Source organism: Athalia rosae, chromosome 1 (assembly GCF_917208135.1).
Source record: "Athalia rosae chromosome 1, iyAthRosa1.1, whole genome shotgun sequence".
In the NCBI taxonomy this organism is placed as follows: Eukaryota; Metazoa; Arthropoda; class Insecta; order Hymenoptera; family Athaliidae; genus Athalia; species Athalia rosae.
The window spans coordinates 4,334,300-4,355,549 of NC_064026.1; the positions used below are offsets into that span (position 1 = coordinate 4,334,300).

At 38.5% G+C, this 21,250-nt stretch overlaps 4 protein-coding genes across 4 annotated transcripts; 3 read left to right on the forward strand and 1 right to left on the reverse strand.

Annotated features, from left to right (window-relative positions):
- Positions 1 to 1,511: 1,511 nt before the first annotated feature.
- On the forward strand, positions 1,512 to 3,536 carry LOC105692954. Its single transcript, XM_012412536.3, has 3 exons — positions 1,512 to 1,765; positions 2,100 to 2,298; positions 2,381 to 3,536. Exons 1-3 carry the CDS (start codon positions 1,663 to 1,665, stop codon positions 2,814 to 2,816), a joined length of 738 nt encoding a protein of 245 aa, XP_012267959.1. The 5' UTR covers positions 1,512 to 1,662; the 3' UTR covers positions 2,817 to 3,536.
- Positions 3,537 to 3,924: 388 nt separating this feature from the next.
- LOC105692957 lies at positions 3,925 to 5,362 on the forward strand. The gene is made up of 3 exons (XM_012412538.3): positions 3,925 to 4,124; positions 4,311 to 4,445; positions 4,553 to 5,362. Exons 1-3 carry the CDS (start codon positions 4,070 to 4,072, stop codon positions 4,831 to 4,833), a joined length of 471 nt encoding a protein of 156 aa, XP_012267961.2. The 5' UTR covers positions 3,925 to 4,069; the 3' UTR covers positions 4,834 to 5,362.
- Positions 5,363 to 6,560: 1,198 nt separating this feature from the next.
- LOC105692945 lies at positions 6,561 to 16,953 on the forward strand. Its single transcript, XM_020856354.2, has 7 exons — positions 6,561 to 8,378; positions 8,776 to 8,907; positions 9,084 to 9,164; positions 9,409 to 9,636; positions 10,776 to 10,979; positions 11,296 to 11,490; positions 11,562 to 16,953. Exons 1-7 carry the CDS (start codon positions 8,355 to 8,357, stop codon positions 13,452 to 13,454), a joined length of 2,757 nt encoding a protein of 918 aa, XP_020712013.2. The 5' UTR covers positions 6,561 to 8,354; the 3' UTR covers positions 13,455 to 16,953.
- Positions 16,954 to 17,441: 488 nt separating this feature from the next.
- On the reverse strand, positions 17,442 to 20,726 carry LOC105692950 (Golgi resident protein GCP60). The gene is made up of 4 exons (XM_012412531.3): positions 20,276 to 20,726; positions 18,680 to 19,755; positions 18,451 to 18,510; positions 17,442 to 18,235 (listed from the first exon to the last, which is right to left on the reverse strand). The coding sequence occupies exons 1-4, from the start codon at positions 20,451 to 20,453 to the stop codon at positions 18,134 to 18,136; spliced, it is 1,416 nt and encodes a 471-aa protein (XP_012267954.2). The 5' UTR covers positions 20,454 to 20,726; the 3' UTR covers positions 17,442 to 18,133.
- Between the last annotated feature and the right edge of the window lie 524 nt (positions 20,727 to 21,250).

The following is a 21,250-nucleotide window of genomic DNA, read 5'->3' on the forward strand; positions in this document are numbered from 1 at the left end:
GTAGCAGGGTGACATCACAGCGATGGAGGCAAATCGCGTATGTGTCTTAGGTCTCAATGCGATAACCCAGCTGCCACGTGCCAACGTTGCTATGTCGGGGCATGTTCTCCTACGAACGAAAGACTCGACTGTGACCCGGCCAGGGGACACAGCGAAGCCCTCCAACAAACGGCAACGACCTCCATACGTGATTCAACCATGTCATACATATGTACAACATTTATGCAAAGCTCGATTTATAGAGCCCTGGAGAGTACCGCGGCGGTGCTCTGGATCATGTGAACTTCGGAGGCTATATCAACTTATATTAGCGCGCTACGTAAACCTACCCAGCCACATTTCTTTCGTTCACCTTATGGAACAAGTCAAGTTATGATAAACTGAAACAGTTTATTGCATACGATTGAGCTTTCGGGTTTCCAGTTGCCCTTGTCAATCCAACTCTAATCAATCGCCGAGCCTTATGGACGTTCTAAGTCTTTGCTCACAAATCGATATTTCAATGAAGTGTTTACAAAATCGTCGGTGGTTGATTGCTTTTGCTATTGTTCCACGTGTATAAATGGTATTGTACCTTCAGTCGACGATATGTCTCGTGTACGCGTTGCGTTTCGAGTGCAAAAATCTCGTCAAAAATGATTAAGTTACGACCGATGGTTACAGGGTGATCATAATGAACCAGTATACATGCACATAGTTGTTATCGTCCATCGGCCATTCCAACTGATTCTCGCCATCCAAATAACAACGTAATTCAGTCTCAACCATATTTAGGTCTGGACAACTTGGAATCTTCTACTTGCGATTTAACTCAGCAATGGATAGTAATGACGAAATGACGAAATGAAATACTCAGGCGTTTGAAATAATTTTGAACGGTACATTCAATGTATTTGCGTGGTATAGGATGACTATGCGTGTATATTGTCAATTCTGTTATTAGCCCAGGCAGATTGGCGAGTCGATCGCGATGGTACAGCATAAATTGGCAATGAGCTCCGGTTACTTCGTGGTCTCCTGATATGTTGCGCGACCACCAGACATCTTGCGGTCCGCACGGATTCTCTGGACGACGCAGGGCGTCGTACGCGCCAAAACAAAATGATGGGAGTACAAGAATTGTATGTGAAGTTCGTGGACTCCTACACCTTCGTCTAGATTTTTTAAAATGGTGCAAAGCTCGCTTGTGGCATGGTAGAGGGTCGTGGAAGTTCGGTACTTCCAATTCGTCTACCGTATCCAGAATTCTAGCTCGATTGGTTGGATTATTGATGCTCTCTGCGCACTCGACACGAAACCTTACCTCACCTTTCACCAGGGTTCCATAAGGTGTTCATGGTTCGCCACCCCTATTTCAAAATCAATCGAACCTAGGGGCGTAGGAGCTACGGTCTCACTGATGATACCTTGGCACCGGGGTTCAAACAGGACCACGTGACGTTAGTACTGCGTAATTTTCCAACCCGCCATCTAGTGTTTTACTTTAAAGGTGAAGGTCCACGTGACTACAAAAAACATTGACGATTTGGCATTTGGCGTCAGAAGGCCGCCACTGTACGGAGCTGGATTCAATACGGAGCTTCGGTGTAACGCGATGACTTAATTACTTGGTCTTTGTGCTATCCAAACATTCTCAAAACCGCTTCATCGTCACGGAATAAAATGGGAGATTCGGAAGAAGATACATTCTGCAAGAAGATGCGGAAAGCTACCCGAGACATTCATGCTGTCAGCGATGCGCTGGTTAATGCGAAGTTAGCCTTTGGTGAGGAACGAAATTAGGTTCTTTAGCGGGACGTTGAAACTCTTCAATTTTTATCTACTTTTTGTATCGAGCTTGATAATCGGGTACTACAAAAGTTAATTAGAATTTGGTTTTCTTTGGGGCGTTTATCTTGATCCCTTGTTGCTCCAAATGGGCGTGTACAAGCCTCGTAAACATAGAAAATCGAGTTAATTTTTCATTTTTATCTACCAATGGCTTCTTTAATGTCAATGCATGCCATAATCCGTTCTAATAAGTCCTAGTCAAAAAATTATTTATTCAAGATCGATGAAACATTCAAACCGTAATAACATTGCTTAATGTTTTTCAACAGCATTCTCAGACAGTGGAGTATGGGCAGATGGCTTACTAGTATTCTATGAGATTTTTCGGTATTTGGAAGGAGCAATGATCCGATTAAAAAACACAAAAGTTGGTTCCCTGAGACTCCCTGGTATTCAAAGAACTGAAGCGTTTGAACTGGATCTCGAATATTATCTAGGAAAAGGATGGATGAAGAATTACACCCCCAGGTATAAATGAAATCGTTTTGAACTTTATAATTCAATGTCTCAGTTCATGGGGCAACGTGATTGAATTTAATCGCCATTTCAGGGACAGTGTTGTGAGATACCTAATGCGACTTCGTCAACTTGAAGACGCCGATCCAAATCAACTAATGGCGTATATATATCATTTGTACATGGGTTTACTGAGCGGCGGAATAATTTTACGAAAAAAAAGGCAACTGATGAGAAAGCTATCGCCATTCAAAGACGTTCCTTTGGGTGGTGATTGCGTAACAGATTTTGGCGACTACAATGTTTTTCAACTAAAACGTGACTTGCGAAATACAATGAACGATATAGCGGATACGTTGGATGAGGATACGAAGAACAAGTTGATAGAAGAAAGTAAAACTGTATATGCACTTAATAATGAAATAATAAGGAGCGTCAGGGGTGCAGGGCCGGTCGTGATTAAGAAAGTTATATATTTCGTAAGCGTATTCGTTTTTGTACTCTTCATATTCTTCGTCCTATTCAAGTAATCGCGCGAAGATGTGGGTTAACATTATAAATACAGACTGAAGACAATGTTGTACATAACACTTCAGGCACATGCTCATTACCTGAGCATGTATGCTTGTGAGTATGAGAGTGATAATTTATTGAATAGCATATTGATATTATTTACATTAGACATAATCTCTCATTATTTGAGAACCCTATGCCATCTTGGACTCGATTTGAAATAGTCGCGTGGCAAGCGACTACTAAGTCCGAAAACGTTGCAAAATATACATAATGTTTGTCTCGTTATGAATTGATTTGCGACTTCATTAAGTTGGTTTTAGAAGATTTTAGTACTTTCAATCGTGTTATCTAAGTCATCCCCGATTTCCTATTTTAGTTCCATTATAGTCGTATGTGCGTAGACTGTATGATATAATATATTCTTGCCTTTTTCATCATCTTATTGTTCACCGCTGAATTATATATGACGGAGAAGCAATCAAAAATTAAAATTTTGCTCAAGTATTTAAAAATTGAATAACTAATTAGGATTAAATAATTAAGGACGTGGGAAGAATTGATTAATCGACGAATTATTTGCTGGCAAGTTGTATTAAACCTGTATGTAGGTACGCGCTTCGTCCATTTCTCTAAATTGTATTATATTTACACCGCGTCCCGTATCAAAGCGGAGTATGATACATTTGTTAAAATTTTACTCTTACAGTGATCACAATAAATGTTTGAAAATATAATAATATCTGTAGATGCTACCAAACCATGAAGATTATTCTAATTGTAAGTGAGAGAGAGTAGTTTGAAAATAACTTACCTCTCATCAACGGAACGACGCGTGGAGACCTGCGTACATGACGAGCGGGAGCGAGGAACTGGTCTTTGAAGTTTCGTATCCCCTACACCCACTATTTATCACCATCACAGTTTATCACATCCTTCAAAGTTAACAACTGATTCAGTACAGTTTATAATTGTCGACAATTATTGAGTTATATTATTGCTATTCACCTTCCCGTTTGTAACGACAATTATTCGACAACGAGTCCGACAAAACAACTGAATATCGACGATGATAGCCACTGACATAATAGATCACTAGAGAGCAGCACCAAACACCATGCGTAATTCCGAAAAGCGTCAGTTGCAGTTGTAAGTTGTGGGGTGTGGCTTGGGTAATGGTTAGTCGAAGCTAGGTTTGTTTTTTGTGGCTCGTTGGGTTGATTTGTCACATTTGAATCTCAACTACCCTATTGATCTATAATTGTGAGATATGTTTGTTCGAGGTCTCACGATTTTCGTACTGCTGGCGCTCCTCAGTGTACCAGGTAACTTTAGTGGCACATAAACCTAGCATGAATATCTCTGACACTTGTTGGTCCAAACAGTATACATTGTAATTTATACTTATTAGAAATAAGTAGCGTTTTCATGTTATATACGTCCATAAATGTCTTCATTTCTTTCAAAGTTAAATAAATTTTTTCCATTCACTATCAATTTTTGGTTTGTAGGGAGCACATTGTATTGCTACAGATGCAACAGCAACCATCCAGGGTGTGGTACACCTCTGAACTGGCTCTGGTATTGGGGAGAGACATGTCCTGAAGCTGATGACAAATGTGTCAAAGTCATTGAACGAAGGGGAGGTATGCCCTTTTCATTTGTTATTTTGGAATCATTTCTATAAATCTAGACAACATGGTCTGGTTTCACGTTGTAACGACTAATTCAACTTGTATTTATCAAATTGCAGCGGAGACCATAATCACCAGAGAATGTCTCAGTACTTTGCGTGGCTTCAGGACGGATATTCCAGCAGACAAGTATGAGGGTTGTCGTCCAGCTGCAAAGGATGTTAGATTGGGGCATTATGTTCAAAATTCGATAACGGAGCTCGACATTCATAGGGACTATTATGACGAAGTAACGTGGTGTTTTTGTTATTTTGATCATCGTTGTAACAGTGCTGCTGGTTTGACAGTTTCTGTCAGTCTTTTGTCATTGACTTACTCAGCTCTGAAATGGTTACTGTAATTATTGATATGCCCATAATTGTTAAGGAAAGAGATTAACTCTTAGAATTCCCTCGGTTTAACCGATCTCTAGGTACCATGAGATTTGGTACATAGAAACGATATCCGTCCAATTTTAATGAAATTATCGATATTTCTTGTATCGAGAAATTGAGTTACTTTACTATACACTTTATACATACCGTGTACAGTCTGAGACTATAAGCATTATTATTGATGATAGTACATATTTATTATTATACACTTACGCTTAAGATTCACTATTTTTTATATGTATACATGAATTACAGAGCTTTATCATTCCACAGCAATATCAGATAGCTAATAATTAGGAATTCCCATATATCTACGTAGATTTTACGATTTATACAACTTTCTTAACTGAGTAATTTTAATATAGATCGTGTTGAAATTCGACGCGATTTTTTCCATGTACAAAAAAACAAAATATTGTGTATAAAAAAACACGTAATGGAAATAAAAAAAGAGGGAGATCGTTGATCATTCCTTTGACCTGATATCACATCAAATGTTTGTCTGGATTAAACCATCATCCTTGAACTGCGGTAAATCAGTAATGATAGACAAATTTAAAAATCTTCCATCGCCCCGTGTTTTCGGATCGCCTATGGTTGTCGGGTTCATCGATCGCTTTTTTACATCTATCGGATGGGATAGACCACATTGAACGACGGCTACGCAAGCCCATAAGTATGCAGACTTATACCTGACGTTTGGCTAGATATACATTACCTACTTCGCATGTGGATATGGGTATTTGCATGTGTAACGCATGGCAAACGGTATTAATAATTTACACATCTTTGGGCGTCTAGCCCCATGCAGTAGCTATTCTTTGTCCCGTTTAAATTATTCAGCTGTTTCTTCAAAGATGAAAGTAGTACCCCACGTATTCCGTAAGAACGACACAAAACAAGATACTGTTATAAATGATGATACTTCGAAAGCACGAGCGAAGATGCCCCAAGGCCATTATTATTATGCAGGATCACGGACTACAGGGTACCTACTCAAAAGTTTCCGCTGAAAAATGGTCGATAACACCCCTCGTTGGGGGTTGCAGGAATTATACAGCGAAAGTACAACTGATCTTGATTCTTAATTTTTCTACTTTACTTTACAATTTTTATCGGGATGCCACATTGAATATTCGATTGTGTGAAGCAACGGCGAAATAATCAATATACTATCAGATTTGAGTCGTTGGCTGAGGACTTATTAAATATTACAATGCACACACTAGGTAAATAATCACGGGCACGTGCGCGCTGAAATCTATTATAATTTTACGTTAGTTGGATCAATTCTGTATGCTGTATAGTGTATGCGGTTTTGGCGATCATCCAGAAAGTAAAATTGTGTCTCCCAGTGTCCCAGTTCAGCTTATATAGGTATGTACTTACCGCTACGTTACTTTTACAAACACGTACCTACGCTGATCAAGTTCTCGGTCTAATGCAAAAGAGTTCATCCTATATTTGCCCTACTCGATCATTACTCCGTGATTGAAACAGTATACACCGAGAATAATGCATACCTACAAATATTCTGCTGTTCACTAAATAAAATGATTAGTGGGCTGATATATAATTAATAATTCAAATTCTTCATTTGCAATTTGATTGATTACCAGATAGGTGACGCATGAATAATGAATTAACGTGCGGTCGGTACATCTAGAGTTATAATAAGAATAAATGGAATTTTTTTTATAAAAGCATCTTTATTGTGCAAACAGAGAAGTCTTTTGTAATATTTCGTAGAATATACCCCAGCTCCAGTTCAGATCACGTGGATCCGCAAAGATGGGAAAGTATTCCCGTATACGTATAGTATAATACTTCTTAGCTGTATTTCCATCTACACCCACACCTATGATGTCATCTCAAATTGTAATCGATAGAGGGCCGACATCCTGGCGCCAAAGGATGTCCTTATTATTTTCGTCTGCGCGTCGCAACTCGCAGCTTCAATTTCATCCCCATCAACTATCTTCGTTCCAACTGATATACATAATTCCTATACACTGCATAGATATTTAGAAACGTATGGGATCGCACAACAGGATAATTCTAAGCACGACACTCCGTAACTGCAGTTAAAAATCTTCTATGTATTTCTGAGACACGCATTTTATATAAATTTTTTTAATACAATCGTTGAAAATTCACCATATAGCGCCAATTATGCTATCTCTTCGAGGGCTGAACATGCATCCCTTAGGTTTAGCGATGTCAGAATAGAATAATTGGAATTTTTGCACGCGATGTCTTCAGATTCGAAACTATGACGCGAGCGAGGCCTTAACTCAAGGGAATATCTGAATGAGATTCGTGTGAAAATTTAAATCCACGAGATTCCGATTGTCGCGAATGTAATCGACGAATGTATACAGCTAACAAAATTTTTGACTGTGATTGGCGCCAGTCTGAATTCGTTACAGCTTGCAAAACAGTCGGAAAAAATGCGTCACGTGAATAACAACGAAAAAAAAGTCGCTTACCAAAGAAAAAAAAAAAAAAAGGTAAAAAATTGCAGGGTGTCTGGTGTTTTTAGTATAAAAATGGAAAAAAATAAAATAAAATCTATAATGCATGAAATTCGGCTTGTTATCAATATCTGGCTCACTTAAGCGAGATGGTTAGTAGGTAGCTTTATTTTCTCTAGGGGTGGTTTTCGGGCAACGTTTTCACACGTTATAGTACGGAGGGCGCCGTACTGGCGTCGGCAGTTACCCCTAAACGCTCTTTGAAGGCGGATCCACCCATGGCTTGGGATTATAAAAAGAAAAAGTACAAAATTTTGACTGATTCTTCGGTCCCCTTGTCGGCTTGTCTCGGACAGTCAACTACTCTTCGATAAATATTGAAATTGCGATGAGGTGACAAATTGTGATAAACCCTCCGATATATTAAGTCTCTTGAATTATTTTAAATGAAAGTATTTTTTCTTTTGAGAAAGTCATTGTTTATCTCATTCGTTTCACTTTCAAATATTATAGGGGTGTGATATAAGTAAAGTTGATCGCGATCCTATGACGAGTCGACGAGTTGATAATATAAATTACATGTTCAAGCAGCTGACAATCTGCATCCCCAATTCGGATGGATGCTCATGTAATATAAAATGTTTAAAGTGATTAATCAATCGAATCCAATCCGATTTCATGAAAAATAATATAGCTCGAGCAGCATAGCCTGTAGGTATAGTACAGGAATGTTATTATAATTACGCGCGTTAATATTGTTAATTGTTCATCTACAACAATCAAATTAGGGTGATTGGTCATAGTTTCCAGCAATATTTTTAAATAGTATAAACAAAAAATGCCATGTCATTCTACCACGAAATAAATATAAAAATCAACTAACGGCGGTTCGAATGAATTAATATGACACTGCTGACGTTGGTGTATCTTTATATTGTTGTTGATAAAAGTTGAAATCCTTCTTCGGAATCGATGATTGTTAATTTTGACTCACTAACGCTCAAAGGGCAAAAATGAACCAGGAAGCTGCCGAAGAGGTGAGTTGAGCGAACCTTCCATATTTAATTTATTTCAGTATTCCAAAAAATCACTCAACATCACATTGTTGCATATATAATGACATTTCCGACCGTACCAAAATTTTGTTTTTTACTCAACTTACCCCATTTCAAACACCGAACAAAACTGAATTAATTTGTGAAAATAAAATCTAAAGTTTAGGACGTGATATAACGATAGCGTAAAATCACGTGCTCTCCGCAGAAAATCTCCGCAGAGATGATGCAAAAATTGAATCTCCTTACAGTTCTCACCCAGACTGACCTATCATTCCCTATTTATTTTATTCTTTTCTTGCGTTGAGGAGAAAGAATTCCTGCTTCCTATAATTGCGGCATCTGAATGATAGATTTAAAAATTGTTGAATTTTAACAGCAGCGGCCGATTCCGCAGACCTTTTGCGGTGCCTTACAAAAAGAAGCAAACTGCAAATGTCTGGTGTTGTCCGTTTTGATTTACGGATGTTTAGCAGCCGTCACGTGGTGCAGATGTGCGAATGTTACGAAGGTGAATTTCGACCCCACATAGGCTCATAGTCTCATTAAAAAGTTCGAATTTTCAAATTTATTTCGCAGTATATTGTGTTACGTTCTAATTACGTGAAGGGTAATAGTTATTATACCGACGACTAATGAAAGGTCTGCATACCGTGCAGATTCTTAATCAATCTCATCTAATTTTAGGTCGTCATCGACTTTTTAAAGTATCCCATTACAAGCACAAAACACGTCTCACCATGCGACGATGGTTACGTTTACATACCGGTTAGTATAAGTAAATTATTCTTTGAATTAATGCGCTTTGAAAGTTAGTTGTTGGGTGTAAGATGGATGGATACGCATATGGCTGGTGTTGGAGTGAAATATAGTCGCCCGTTGTCTCAGCGAGGCCATTACTATCGATGAAAGAGAACTAATAAATTTGTCAACGATCTTCTCGGTCGGAGAATTTACGCTCGTGTGTTGAAAACCTTATTCATTCAACTTTGGGGTGCTCTTTATCCTTGAGGTGGCTTTCATGGGCATGCTGTACCTGGTCTACTTGGTCGAGTGCTACCACTCGCCGATAAGAATCGACCTTTTGCACGCGAGGAGCCAGGACAGCATACTAACAAAATTAGCACAGCTAAAGATGGCCCAGGCGACGATCTGGTGGAAGGCTATCTCTTATCATTACGTGCGCAGAAAACGTCAGATAACTCGTTACAGGAACGGCGACAATTACACAACGACTCAGGTATCATATTAAAACTCCATTGTCGTCATATCTTCGCGCATTTTTTCCCCCGTCAAACCTCGTTATATATGCATGTTTCCGACGATCATATAATTATACGTACAATCTGCTTTCTTTCAATTCTCCAATGAATAGAAATTCACTCGTTAATCCTGTGTACGTATATAAATGATATACCTATGTACAAATAGAGGCGTACACCTATGTACAAGAAGCGATCGAATAACCACGGAGCGTGATGGGATTCCGTCAATTGTTTTATCTCTTCTGTACCTATAAAAAGACTCGGTTGTTTGCATTTCTTTGTTTGAATTTAATTAAGTTTAATCGGCGGTTGTGTTTTCTTTGGGTTTTCGTTTCAGTTGTTAGAAATTTTATTTATCTCTATGCGGCTGCTGCAAAACTAATCGAAAACATTGTGGAAGGAAAGCGTAAAAATTTGGTTCCCGCGGTGTCAGCCTGCAAAATCAAGGGGCTTTAAATAGGTCAGGGTACTCGATTTTCTTGCACGTAACCTCCGGTAATTCTTCCACGTTATTAGCCAAGCAACTCCTGCACCAGTTGCCCCCGATGATGCTGTTGCTGCCGCTACTGCTGCTGCTACTAATTCCTTTGTTCAGCAACGCGTTAATTTCAAACCCGTTCAATCTCACCCCTCGGGTGTACGTGTACCCATCGCCGTTATAATCACCGTCTTTTTATTCTGAAAACCATGAATAATTTAATAATTTTCAATTTTTGCTGATCCAGCTGTAATTACTCCGCTTTCATATAATCACATCATAAAAAATATGGCAAGGCGCGCGGCGATGGGGCCGGTTGAAATCTTCGCATCCGGAGGGAAATTTGAATTTACGTAATCCGATTTTATCCCCGAAGCATCGAAACGCTCGTCAACTCACCCCACTAACGCGTTCCATATTCTCCAACTGAGATCGAGTCACGCAAACAATAATTACGTCGTGAACTTGATCCCGGATATTTACACACCGGTAACATAAAGACCCCTCTATTCCTTTATTAATGCGCATCGCTGCAGGATTGTATTGTAGTTTGATTAAAATCCAAAATTCCCACTTCACCCGCTATATAGGATACAAAGAGAGACATGCACAATATTAATAGCAATTTACCTACAGGTGTACTACGAGAGGGTGAACACGCACGCGGCAACTTCATTTTACTTCTATGGTTACTGCGGCGTCAAGGACATCAGCAAGGAGCTAGTCCTTGACCCAAAACTCCCGATCACCAAGATAACTCTCGGTAAGGGATTCGCTTTTTCAAACATGAGGTCTGCAACGGAATTTGAAGAGGCCAGATCAAGATTTTTCGCTGAACAGGTGAATTCATCACGCTAGCAGCTATTTCCTGTACCACCTTGCAGGTGGTCGGCAGGTGTCGGAGAGCGGCTTTTCTAAGAGATTGATATTTCAATCTTTCTAATGCTCTATCAATCGATCGTGTTGTAAACTTGTGGTGAAAAATTGCTGAGGCTATGTTTTATCATCTACGTTACTCAGCTAATAGATTTTCCGTCTTCGCTTCTGTTCCATCAGCAAATACCTATTTTCCTTTTCATATATGATATCCGTTATTATTATCTATTGGTTTTTTCTATTATTTTTTTTTTTTCTTTATCGATATTCGTATTCTTAGGAACACAGAGACGATTACATGGAGATGCGGGAGGGTCTAGATTTGGGGTACAACTTTAATCCGACGTCTTTGGTAGCGGTACTTGGGAGACCTTGGTTCACGAACGCCTACGTTTATTGGAGTTTGAGCGCGCTACTCCTCAGTTGGCCATTGAGAATCATAATCGAGTGTAACACGCAGTATGCCGATTACCAGGTCAGCTTATACGAAATGTTGACGATACTCGTAATCTTCGAAGCCGATTAAATCAACGATCAATTTTACAGATTACCAAATTATTCGGGATAAATTACGACGCGCCATCGGCAAACGGTCAACCGATTCACGCCTCCTCCAGCCAGCTGAGTGCTCCGGGTTCTTATATGCTGGTACCGAGTTACAGCGAGGCTCTTCTGATGGAACCAGCTCCGGTACCGGTGCGAACAGCCGTTCCGGAAGAACCGTGCATGGAAATGGTACCTAGTTATTCGGAGGCTTTGCTCTACGAGCGCGCCTATGATATCCAAGGTGAAGTAACGGTAGAGCAGTGTCCGGAGGGTGGAAATACATCTGCGAATTGCGAGTGTCCTTGCCACGGTGCCGAAGAAGTACGAATGGCGGTAGCTGGTATATCAGACGCTATCATCAGAGAAAATGTGGAAATTGTAGACGACGTATCGAGGAGAAGTTTGGAAAGCAACACAGGGACATGTTCGAACTGTAGCGAGGATTCGAACAGCGCGAGGCTCCTGCAAGCGGTGGAACTTACGGATGAAGCGAATCGCGGTGACGATCGTCTTAACGGTGGGGGTGAATCGGCACGCAGTTCGACGGATGTTTCCGGTCGATCATCTTATATGACGGGGGAGCCGCAAATTTTTGAATTGCAGAAACGGACTTCAATGTTGAGGGAAAATTCGGCGCCGAACTTGAGGACGAATTCAGAGCTGTTTAGCGGTAACATGTTGATGGGAAAGGCGAACGTTCAAAGTTTGGAAAATATATTGGAACACGACGAGACGGATGTTGATTTTGGTACCGGCCATCAATCGAGAAACTCAAGCTGCAGAGCAGAGGCGTTAATTTTAGAGGACGACGATTCCTTGCACGAAATTTACGATCCCTCGCAGGAGCTTGTTTGCTCGTCGAAGCATCATTCCGTTGCGAACGTGAGTCGCGGGGCTATACCGAAGAAATACGAAATTCCGGTGCAGGGGCCGGAACTAGTGAAGAAGATCCCGAACTCGAGGACTTATTTCTGCATAAAATCGATTTTGAAACAACATAGAAGAAGGTACACGCTGGTCACGCCCGAGGAACTCCAAACTCTAGTCGGAACCGAGCATCAAAACGGTGAAGATGTTTTCCCCAGCGCTACAGGTTCCTCGACGATGAGCCGCGCCTGTAATCCGCACTGCTGCGGTGCCCACTGGGAAAGAGTCGACGTAAATTCCAACACCCTGCAGGAAAACAATCTACCGGTCGACCTCCACCTCCGCAGAACCGGTCAGCTTTGCCAGGGCAGTCTTGAAAGTTTGAGTTCTTCCCGGGGGCAAATTCATGATTTTTCTAAAAGGGATTTACAGGGTGGGAGTTCCAGAACTCTTATATTCGCAAGTCCGATTCAGGAAATATGTCCAAGTGATCCTTTCGGTGGCAGGACGCTCGTTCCAAGTGAGAATCCACCAAATTACGAGGAGGCTCTCGATCTTCCTGTGCTCTCTCGGCTCAAGAGATCCTTCACTGAACGCGAGACCCGAAACACCGGGGGGAACGTGAGAAAACATCATCGAACCTTCAGTATAGAACCGGAATATTTATTCTCCGGTAACCGGGGCGACGCGATGCCTTACGATGTTGTGATACCGGTACAAAATAGTAGAATTATATTGCCTAGTCAATACCGAAGGGCAATTTCCGAGGACGGTTGCACGGGAAGAGAATCTTGTGTATCTCCTGCAGGAATTAATACGACAACTGTGGGAGTATCTCCCTATTGTCAGGGTCCAGATGGAGATCCAGGAACGGGAAGGTTATCGAGACTCACGCGTTCGCTGACTGAAAGAACATCGTCAAGAAGAAACGTGGATCGTAACTTCCGTAGGAGTTTAACGGACAGAATTGAATTCTCGCGAAACGGGAGCAGGCGTACAAATATTAACATGGAAACTTCGTTATAACAAGTGGAGAATGTTAGAACAGCTCTTTTCGACGGCGCGATGACGTTTTTTCTCATTCCTATAGCGTATTTTAAGAATAATTTTTTTTTTTTTTACAGCGATAAAACCGGCGCCGTAAGCCCAAAAGTTTGAGTGAGAACAATTTATTCCGTAAGTTCAGCGACAGAAATATATCGATTCTACATATTTCTATTCAGAGATATATACGTACACGTTGAGAAAAAAAAAGAATTTTCACAGGCATTTTTCATACATCCCGAATACCATGCAACTGTCATAACTGCGTCCGTGAATATTAAGTTGTACGAAATACTTCGTATTTCTATTGTGATAAAAAGAAGGAATACCAAGTAAGAAGGGGAATGAAAAAGAAGTTAAATAAAATAATGAAAAATGATGAGCTCCTAGCATCGATAGCAGAATGAGGAGTAATTAACTGATAACAATCTTAAAAATATTAAAATAGAGCTTGCCAAAAAGTAGGTAATCGTTCCTGACGTTGATCGCTCAAATCCACCGCACGATTTTATTATAAACATACATATACGTGTATATTGTATAGTAAGAATAAGTAATATACGCTACGGGCTCATAACGTTATACGTACAGATTACAAGCACTAGTGAGTTGTCATACTAATTCATTTTTTTCCCCCGATAAACTCGCGAATATTGCACAATCATTTATACCTATATTGCATATGGAGCATTCTGTGCCAACTGGCACACCTTGGACCCTTACCATTTTTGTTTCGACCAATCTCTTCTTCCAACATTCGCCTCAACCACCCAAAATTTCAAATTTTTCTGAGCGACCGGCTCGTTCCGATGATTTTTAGAAAAAATTTCACATTAGCAAGCAACTAACAATAAGCCTTGAACAGGCTATATCCAGAAGTATAGGTATTCCAATAACTTGTTGAAAAAAGGTTTGAATTTTTTGAAGCTTTTCAAAAAATGAGGTTTTTATCAGAAAAAAATTGGTTCTGACACAAAAATGGTCGGGGTCGGTGGTTTGCGAGTTGGCGTGGAATGCACCATGTACATATTTAGGGATAGTATGTCCATAATATACTATAATATAGCGAAGCTGCCGAAGTGTATATGGGTATTGATCGTGAGCATATGCGATACGCGCGTATATAATAATTTACGCATACATAAATACTATACGGGCAGAATATGTACGCGATGTCAGGAAAAACGTAACGATTATATTATATTATTGGTATTGAAGAATAGGTAGTTATCTGATAACAGTAATATTAACTGCTCGGTGTGCTGTGCTAAATAATTCTTCAGGGTTGCTGTAAAATTAAGTTTAGACATAGGTATTATGTATATGACCATACATCATAATATCCGTACGCGAGAGCTGCAAAGGTCGGTATGAGAGAAGGGGTAGCTAATCCACATCTGAGACTTTAAAAATTGAATTTCATTTTCAAGGGATGATTATTACCGTTGCGGAATTAAATTTCGTGAAGTAAATAATTATTACGTAAAATTTCTCTGAGTTAATAATCAAAGAGTTGTATTTATAGGCGACTTACCGAAAGCTTGAACGCTAACAGTAATTATGTTATCGTACGTAATGTGTAATACGAAAGTATAGAGGATGGAACACGTATACGTACAATTCAGAGCTATGGGCTTCATCATCGCTATTCGGCAGCAATTATACGTATAGAAAAGTACTTACCACAATTACGGTATCTCTGCAGAGGATGTGAAGAAAATAGTTGCTTTTGAGGAATTCGCCTCACAATCAGTCACACGTACTGACAATGAGATAGCTATACGTGTATGAGATTAAAAAAAAATAAATAAATAAATAAAAAAGAAAAGGGTCGATCGAACCACGAACTGCGAAAATAATTAGCTAGCACGAATAATCTCCACATGAAAATCAGAGACTGGATAACATATATCTACAGCATAGCAGCGTACATGATTCAAATCTTTCAATTCAACAAGTTCTCCGTTCGGTGGTCAGAAATAATGAATAAACAAAAATGTAGATATATAGCACGGTTATACATATGTATACTTGCGGTCTGTCTGATGATTCGGCCGTAGGGTATAGAAATAACTATAATCGATGAATTGGTGCGATTCCTTCCACTGGTAAAATAGGTACAATACAAATTAATGATTAATAAGACATTCCCAAATATGTATAACAATCGCATACTACTATAATTGATACGTCCTCTTAGGCAATTATTTTGACCGGTTAATACTAACAAAAACATTAACATTAACGTTATTATATAATGTTGTCGAATGTTTTTTTTTTTGTTGATTATTGCTATGTACTATATTATATTCTATGATTACCGGTGTACCTGATACTAATTGTACAGTATCGGACACAGTATATCCAGCTGTGAGACGCATTTAATAACGGGGCCTTAGGATGTAACGTAAGAAAATGTTTGGATACTATATTATTGATTAATCAATTAAATAATTAATTGATGCTTTAGTCGATAAATGAGACCAAATTAAAAGAAAAAAAATAATAGCTTTCGAATGAATTTGCATTGCGATCTACGTGTAGATATAATATGAGAAAGCGGGCTTACCATATAGCAATCGTAGTTGGAGCGTTGTTTGTACAAGCCTGAATGCCCTGACAAGATCGGGACTGCATTCGCTCTAGAGATTCTCAAATTTTAGCGTCAAACAGTTTGGCTTCTGATATACATACCGCTAGAAGCTTATGTTCATATACCTGATTGGTATTATTCTGGCAGTAAGTAAAATCGTACGAGTTCCTTGTGAAATGAAAATATACCGATTAGATGAATGTTATAATTTTATTTCGACCGAGTAGATGAAAATTGGGGCTTGTACGAACAACGTATGGTGTAAAAATAAAGTCAACTTGCCTTTCAAATATATATAATTATATACTATACTTCGGTGAAGTCTGAACGCTTCGCGTACATACATACTTCTTCAGGATCTTCGTATTCGAAAGCGAAATTTGAAAGAGATTACGATAAGTGATTCAGAATTTTTCGAGGTATGCATCGATAGCTCAATATATACATACATAAATTTACATTAATTATTATTAGGTATTCAATCGATAATCGAAAGTTATTGAATTTATTGATAATAATATACAAAAATATATTTGTTGTATTTGTATTTCAAAGCTTATATCTGTGTATTTTGACTAAGCAATTATTATTGTTCAAGTAATCCTACTGTCAATTTAAGAAGCTTAAGCCAATGGCAATTACTATATTATCGGGGTTCGGAACGATATTTAGCATTAGCGACATTTCACCGTGCGAAGTAATTCTATTTCGGAGCAGGTATACGTGGCAAATTGTGCAGAAAGTTTTGGCGTTCGTAGACCGTTGTAGCTGATGTGAACGGATGTTGGATTTTTTTTTTGGTTTTAACAATCGGGCAGTCCGTAGGCCCAGTTATTTTCGAGCCTAGGATACATAAATACATAGGTAATATGATGATAGGTAATAAAAGTATGTTAATGTATAATATGAATATTAAAGAAAAACGTATGCCGTCTCAAAAAGTGCTCTTTAAAAGTAAATGAACAGCTGTGCGAAAGAGTTTAGAGAAATTTGAAAAAGAATAAAATTAAAAGCTGAATGCAAAAAATAAATGAGAAGATGCAGATTTAAACGTAGTTGACAAATGTCGTTCAGTCAAATTGTACCTAAATATAATTATTACGATGATGCCATGATAAAATTGTTAATTATATACCGCATTATTACTGTACATGAAAAATACAGTAAAACACTGTATAATAAATGTTAAATAATGAATCGCCACTTTGGTGTGACAATTATTCCTTACTATTATATACGGCATCTATTATACATACCTGCGTATATCACAATATCATCGTTGTTTATCGACGGTTATTGCGGCGTTCATATACGAGTAAATAATTCAAAAAGGTGTACAAAATTGCGGGAAATAAACTTTGAAGCATAGAACACGGTTTTTAGCCGACATATATGTTTGCCGATAACACAAATATTATTATTTTTAAACATATAATAAATGATATACAGTAAGATCAATCCCAAGTCAAAATTATCTACATTCCGACTTCAAATTCTATTTAGGTGTTTCGCGTTACGCACATTGTTTGGCGCGTGTCGCACCGTTGCATCAGCAACACATATACACATTATACAATTAGATATACGTACCTATATTATATTAAATTATGTATAAATGATGTACCAACAAGTTTTCACTCAAAACTCTCCATATACGATTTATATGTATATTTAATCATGTAAAAACTACGTCTCGTAGGATATTTCTAAACGTCAACGTCAGAACAATTCAATTAGTGAATTTCTCTCATAATTGTGCTGTTATAATTAAGAATATTATTACTTCAATTATTATTATTAATATTCTTATTAATGTTTAATTATTAATTATCTGAGGAATAAAAAAAATTACTTACGCTTTTCGATTTATGGATATAATAAATATATATATTTATATTCTTTTTTTATTTTCATTTTCAATTTTTTTTTTTCGAGAGGTGACACCGTACGTGAAATATAGATTTTTTTTAGACTAGCGTACAGACAGTCATTTTCAGGCTAGTGTGTCGAACAACTATGTAGGTACATACTTGAATAATTGATTAATTTACTTAAATACTTAATAATACTAATTACTCGTAAAGCCCGGCCGTGTGTAGTAAACTCTGTAGTACAGAGTTTTGCTTCGCCAAAGTGAGTAGGAATTGTCGAATTTCAGAAGGTAGACACCCTGTGGAGAACAGTAATTCTATCACCATACAACAAGCATTGTTCTCTTGACTGTGGCAGTGAGGTATCACAAATGGATGTCTTTTTTTTTGTAATCAAAATTATCATGTCTATCGAATCATTTACTCAATCTGTGTCCATAATGCGTTTAAAAATTGATTGTATACATCAACAAAGAGAAATAAATCGTATGTTATTCAATTCGTTTCTACTTACTTGTCCCGGATATTGGTGACTGCCTGCATACACTTCTTCTTGAGAATCTCTCCTGTAGACCTTTAGAATAAACCATAAATTATCAAGAGCGCGCTAATTATTAGCTCTTTGTACACAGCAATAACAGCTCATGGTGCATGTATGACATCAGAGAGCGCAAATGAAAAATTGTTACATCAGGTGAGGAATCTGATTTTACAAACATAATATTGTGTCTGATGTGACTTACAGGTATTATGACGCTGATTGGTGGTGTGCTTGGCTTGCTATATTCAGACTTTGAAGTTCTATTCATTGCTCCATTTTCCAAATCTTCTCGACTCTCATATTCTTCCTCTTCGTCATCCTCATCTTCAGATTCACTAATATGTACGGAAACCTGATAACTCTCTGGTTTTGACCATTCGAAATAAACACCAAACCCAATGTCGTAACCATCAGTTGCAAATTCCCAAAATAAGCATGATCCATCTGCATGGGTTGGTACTCTGACTGTAACTGTTTCACCATGGCCCACTTTAATCACCGCATCTCCGGCTTCCTTGCGAATTATTTCTTTAAATTCCTCTACCCCAGTCCTGGTCCACATCTCCGCTCGAGATATCGGGGGCCAGTCCGGCTCAGCTTCGTCTGAATCGTTTTCATTTAATGGTGTAGTTTCGTTGGATTCGACACAGTTTTTCTCACCCTCATTGTTCAGGATTTCTGATAGTTTGTCTTTTTTTTCAGTGTCTGAGCTTTGCTCTTCAATTACTAGTTGGTTTTGGTGAAGTTGCTGCATATACTGATGATAATGTTGCTCTTGCAGCTGCCTTATTAAAACTCCTTGCTGCTCTGGATTGCCTGGATACTGCTGTTCAGCATATGCTTTAAACTGATGGTAAGTCTGTTGGTTGAGAGCCTCCTGAATCTGCCTCCTCTGATTTTCCTGTTTTATTCTCTCCTCCTCCTCAATTCTTCGCTGTTCCTCGAGTTCCTTACGTTGTTCTTCTTTCTCAATTTCCTTAAGTTCTTCTTCCTTTTTGAGCCTAACTTTTTCCTCAAAGTCCCTCTTCTGCGCTTCAACTACAGTCTTGAAAAGTGGGCATAGTTTGTCCAGTAACACTATGAATCCTTCCATTGCTTCATCCTTTGATATGTCTCCAAGATTTTGCCAAGCTAAGCGACGATCCCTGCCAATAACATCCAATACTCCCAGGGGTGGTGCATTGTCTATAGTGCATTTACCATGTGTTACTTGTTGTGTGAATCCAACCAGCTTCAATTTGTCTTCATAAGATAAGTGAACCGCCTTTCCTTCCTTCTCTGAAAATATTATTAAAATAGTTCACGACGTAGTCTTATTATATCCTTTGCGGCTCACGTTGAAACAATGGCCATTTTCAGCAGAGCTACATGCCACGAAAGAAAATCGTCATGTGACAAAGATGTGGCAATAAATACAAAAGCAGCTTGTGATTTATGGAAACATATTGCTTGGCAACATTAGTATGTCTGGTGGTGAGTTTTAGCAGGTTCGAAAGCTAAAGACGTAAAAATTCAATTTCAGCAAAATACGAAAATGTAAACACAAAACAGACGTGATTTCACGAATTGCGCTCATCGATCCTAGTTCGAAAACACCGGTGATTAAAAATTCGGGATTACTGGCTACGCTAAGTGATTGATGAGTTTCTAGATTCGAGAATAGCTGCCGAGTCGTTGGAATTTTTATGAAGTAATACACGTAACCTTCGGATGGAAATGAATATTTTAGGCAAGTATTCGATCTATACGCGCTTACAATGAGAACTGTCAGAAGGTAGACCTGCAGCCGTGGACTTACCTTTGTAAAAGTTTAACGCGATCTTGTAGAGCTCCCGGGTTTCAAAGCCCCATAAATGTGGCTCAAATATTTTCGTGTCTTCCTGGACATCGTCGGATATCACTGTTCTATCCGGTGACAGTTTTAATTTATTTAAGTCTAGCTGAGCAGCGGACTGCTTATCGTTTGACGACGCCATTTGCAAATATACCTAGCTGTTCACTACTGCTGCTGCTGTTGGATGACACGTCGATGGACGGCGACGGCGTCAACGATGCCGGGAATTAAGAAACCTTTCTGCAATATGCGACGTAAACTTATTGCTCTCTATTTATAGGCACATCACGTTGTGCTAAATTATGCTCCGATGCACGAAAATCGAACAACATTCGTCAAACTGATGTGGTATGCTTCGACTATTATTTCTCGCGAACAATTATTGCTTAGTAGATTCATTATTACTTGAAAGCGAAAGCATCGTAAGCGCAATGGTCGGTAAGGCTATACTATAATTCTATAGGTCAGTTGCTGTCGATAACCACGACGATTTGAATTTTGAAGCTAACCGCTGAAGATGGCGCCAAGCTTTCGGGGCATCGCAGAAAAAAAATTCAACTCAACAATGGGAATTTCAAGCTCAACAGAAAACTAGTACCCATCATAGATATATTGTTGAGAATAGATATATATATTCTCAATGCTAGTACTATTAAGCATAGCGTTGTTACGTTGTTACCAAGTTGAATTTTCAATTAATAAAATACTTGTAAAATCAGAATTCCAGAATTGAAAACTCTATCATCATGCTTTATAAAGATGATAAAATTTATTTTTTATTTTAGATATACATATGCATGATCTTCGTTTTCTTCCTTTTTTCTTTATTAACATAGTTATATATTATTCCCATGTATTTATTCAATATACCAGATATGGTCAGTTAATTTTGAATACAAAAAAATATATATATGTTCTTATCGCCGAGTTCGATAAGCC

Excerpts from the sequence above, each read along its gene's own strand:
- LOC105692954 (XM_012412536.3), top strand. The coding sequence starts at position 1,663 with ATGGGAGATTCGGAAGAAGATACATTCTGCAAGAAGATGCGGAAAGCT. Across the intron at positions 1,766-2,099 it reads TAATGCGAAGTTAGCCTTTG|CATTCTCAGACAGTGGAGTA; the intron begins GTGAGGAACGAA and ends GTTTTTCAACAG. Across the intron at positions 2,299-2,380 it reads ATGAAGAATTACACCCCCAG|GGACAGTGTTGTGAGATACC; the intron begins GTATAAATGAAA and ends TCGCCATTTCAG.
- LOC105692957 (XM_012412538.3), top strand. The coding sequence starts at position 4,070 with ATGTTTGTTCGAGGTCTCACGATTTTCGTACTGCTGGCGCTCCTCAGT. Across the intron at positions 4,125-4,310 it reads GGCGCTCCTCAGTGTACCAG|GGAGCACATTGTATTGCTAC; the intron begins GTAACTTTAGTG and ends TTTGGTTTGTAG. Across the intron at positions 4,446-4,552 it reads AGTCATTGAACGAAGGGGAG|CGGAGACCATAATCACCAGA; the intron begins GTATGCCCTTTT and ends ATCAAATTGCAG.
- LOC105692945 (XM_020856354.2), top strand. The coding sequence starts at position 8,355 with ATGAACCAGGAAGCTGCCGAAGAG. Across the intron at positions 8,379-8,775 it reads ACCAGGAAGCTGCCGAAGAG|CAGCGGCCGATTCCGCAGAC; the intron begins GTGAGTTGAGCG and ends GAATTTTAACAG. Across the intron at positions 10,980-11,295 it reads CAAGATTTTTCGCTGAACAG|GAACACAGAGACGATTACAT; the intron begins GTGAATTCATCA and ends TCGTATTCTTAG.
- LOC105692950 (XM_012412531.3), bottom strand. The coding sequence starts at position 20,453 with ATGGCGTCGTCAAACGATAAGCAGTCCGCTGCTCAGCTAGACTTAAAT. Across the intron at positions 18,511-18,679 it reads CAATCAGCGTCATAATACCT|GTCTACAGGAGAGATTCTCA; the intron begins GTAAGTCACATC and ends TTTATTCTAAAG. Across the intron at positions 18,236-18,450 it reads GTCACCAATATCCGGGACAA|GGTGTCTACCTTCTGAAATT; the intron begins GTAAGTAGAAAC and ends TGTTCTCCACAG.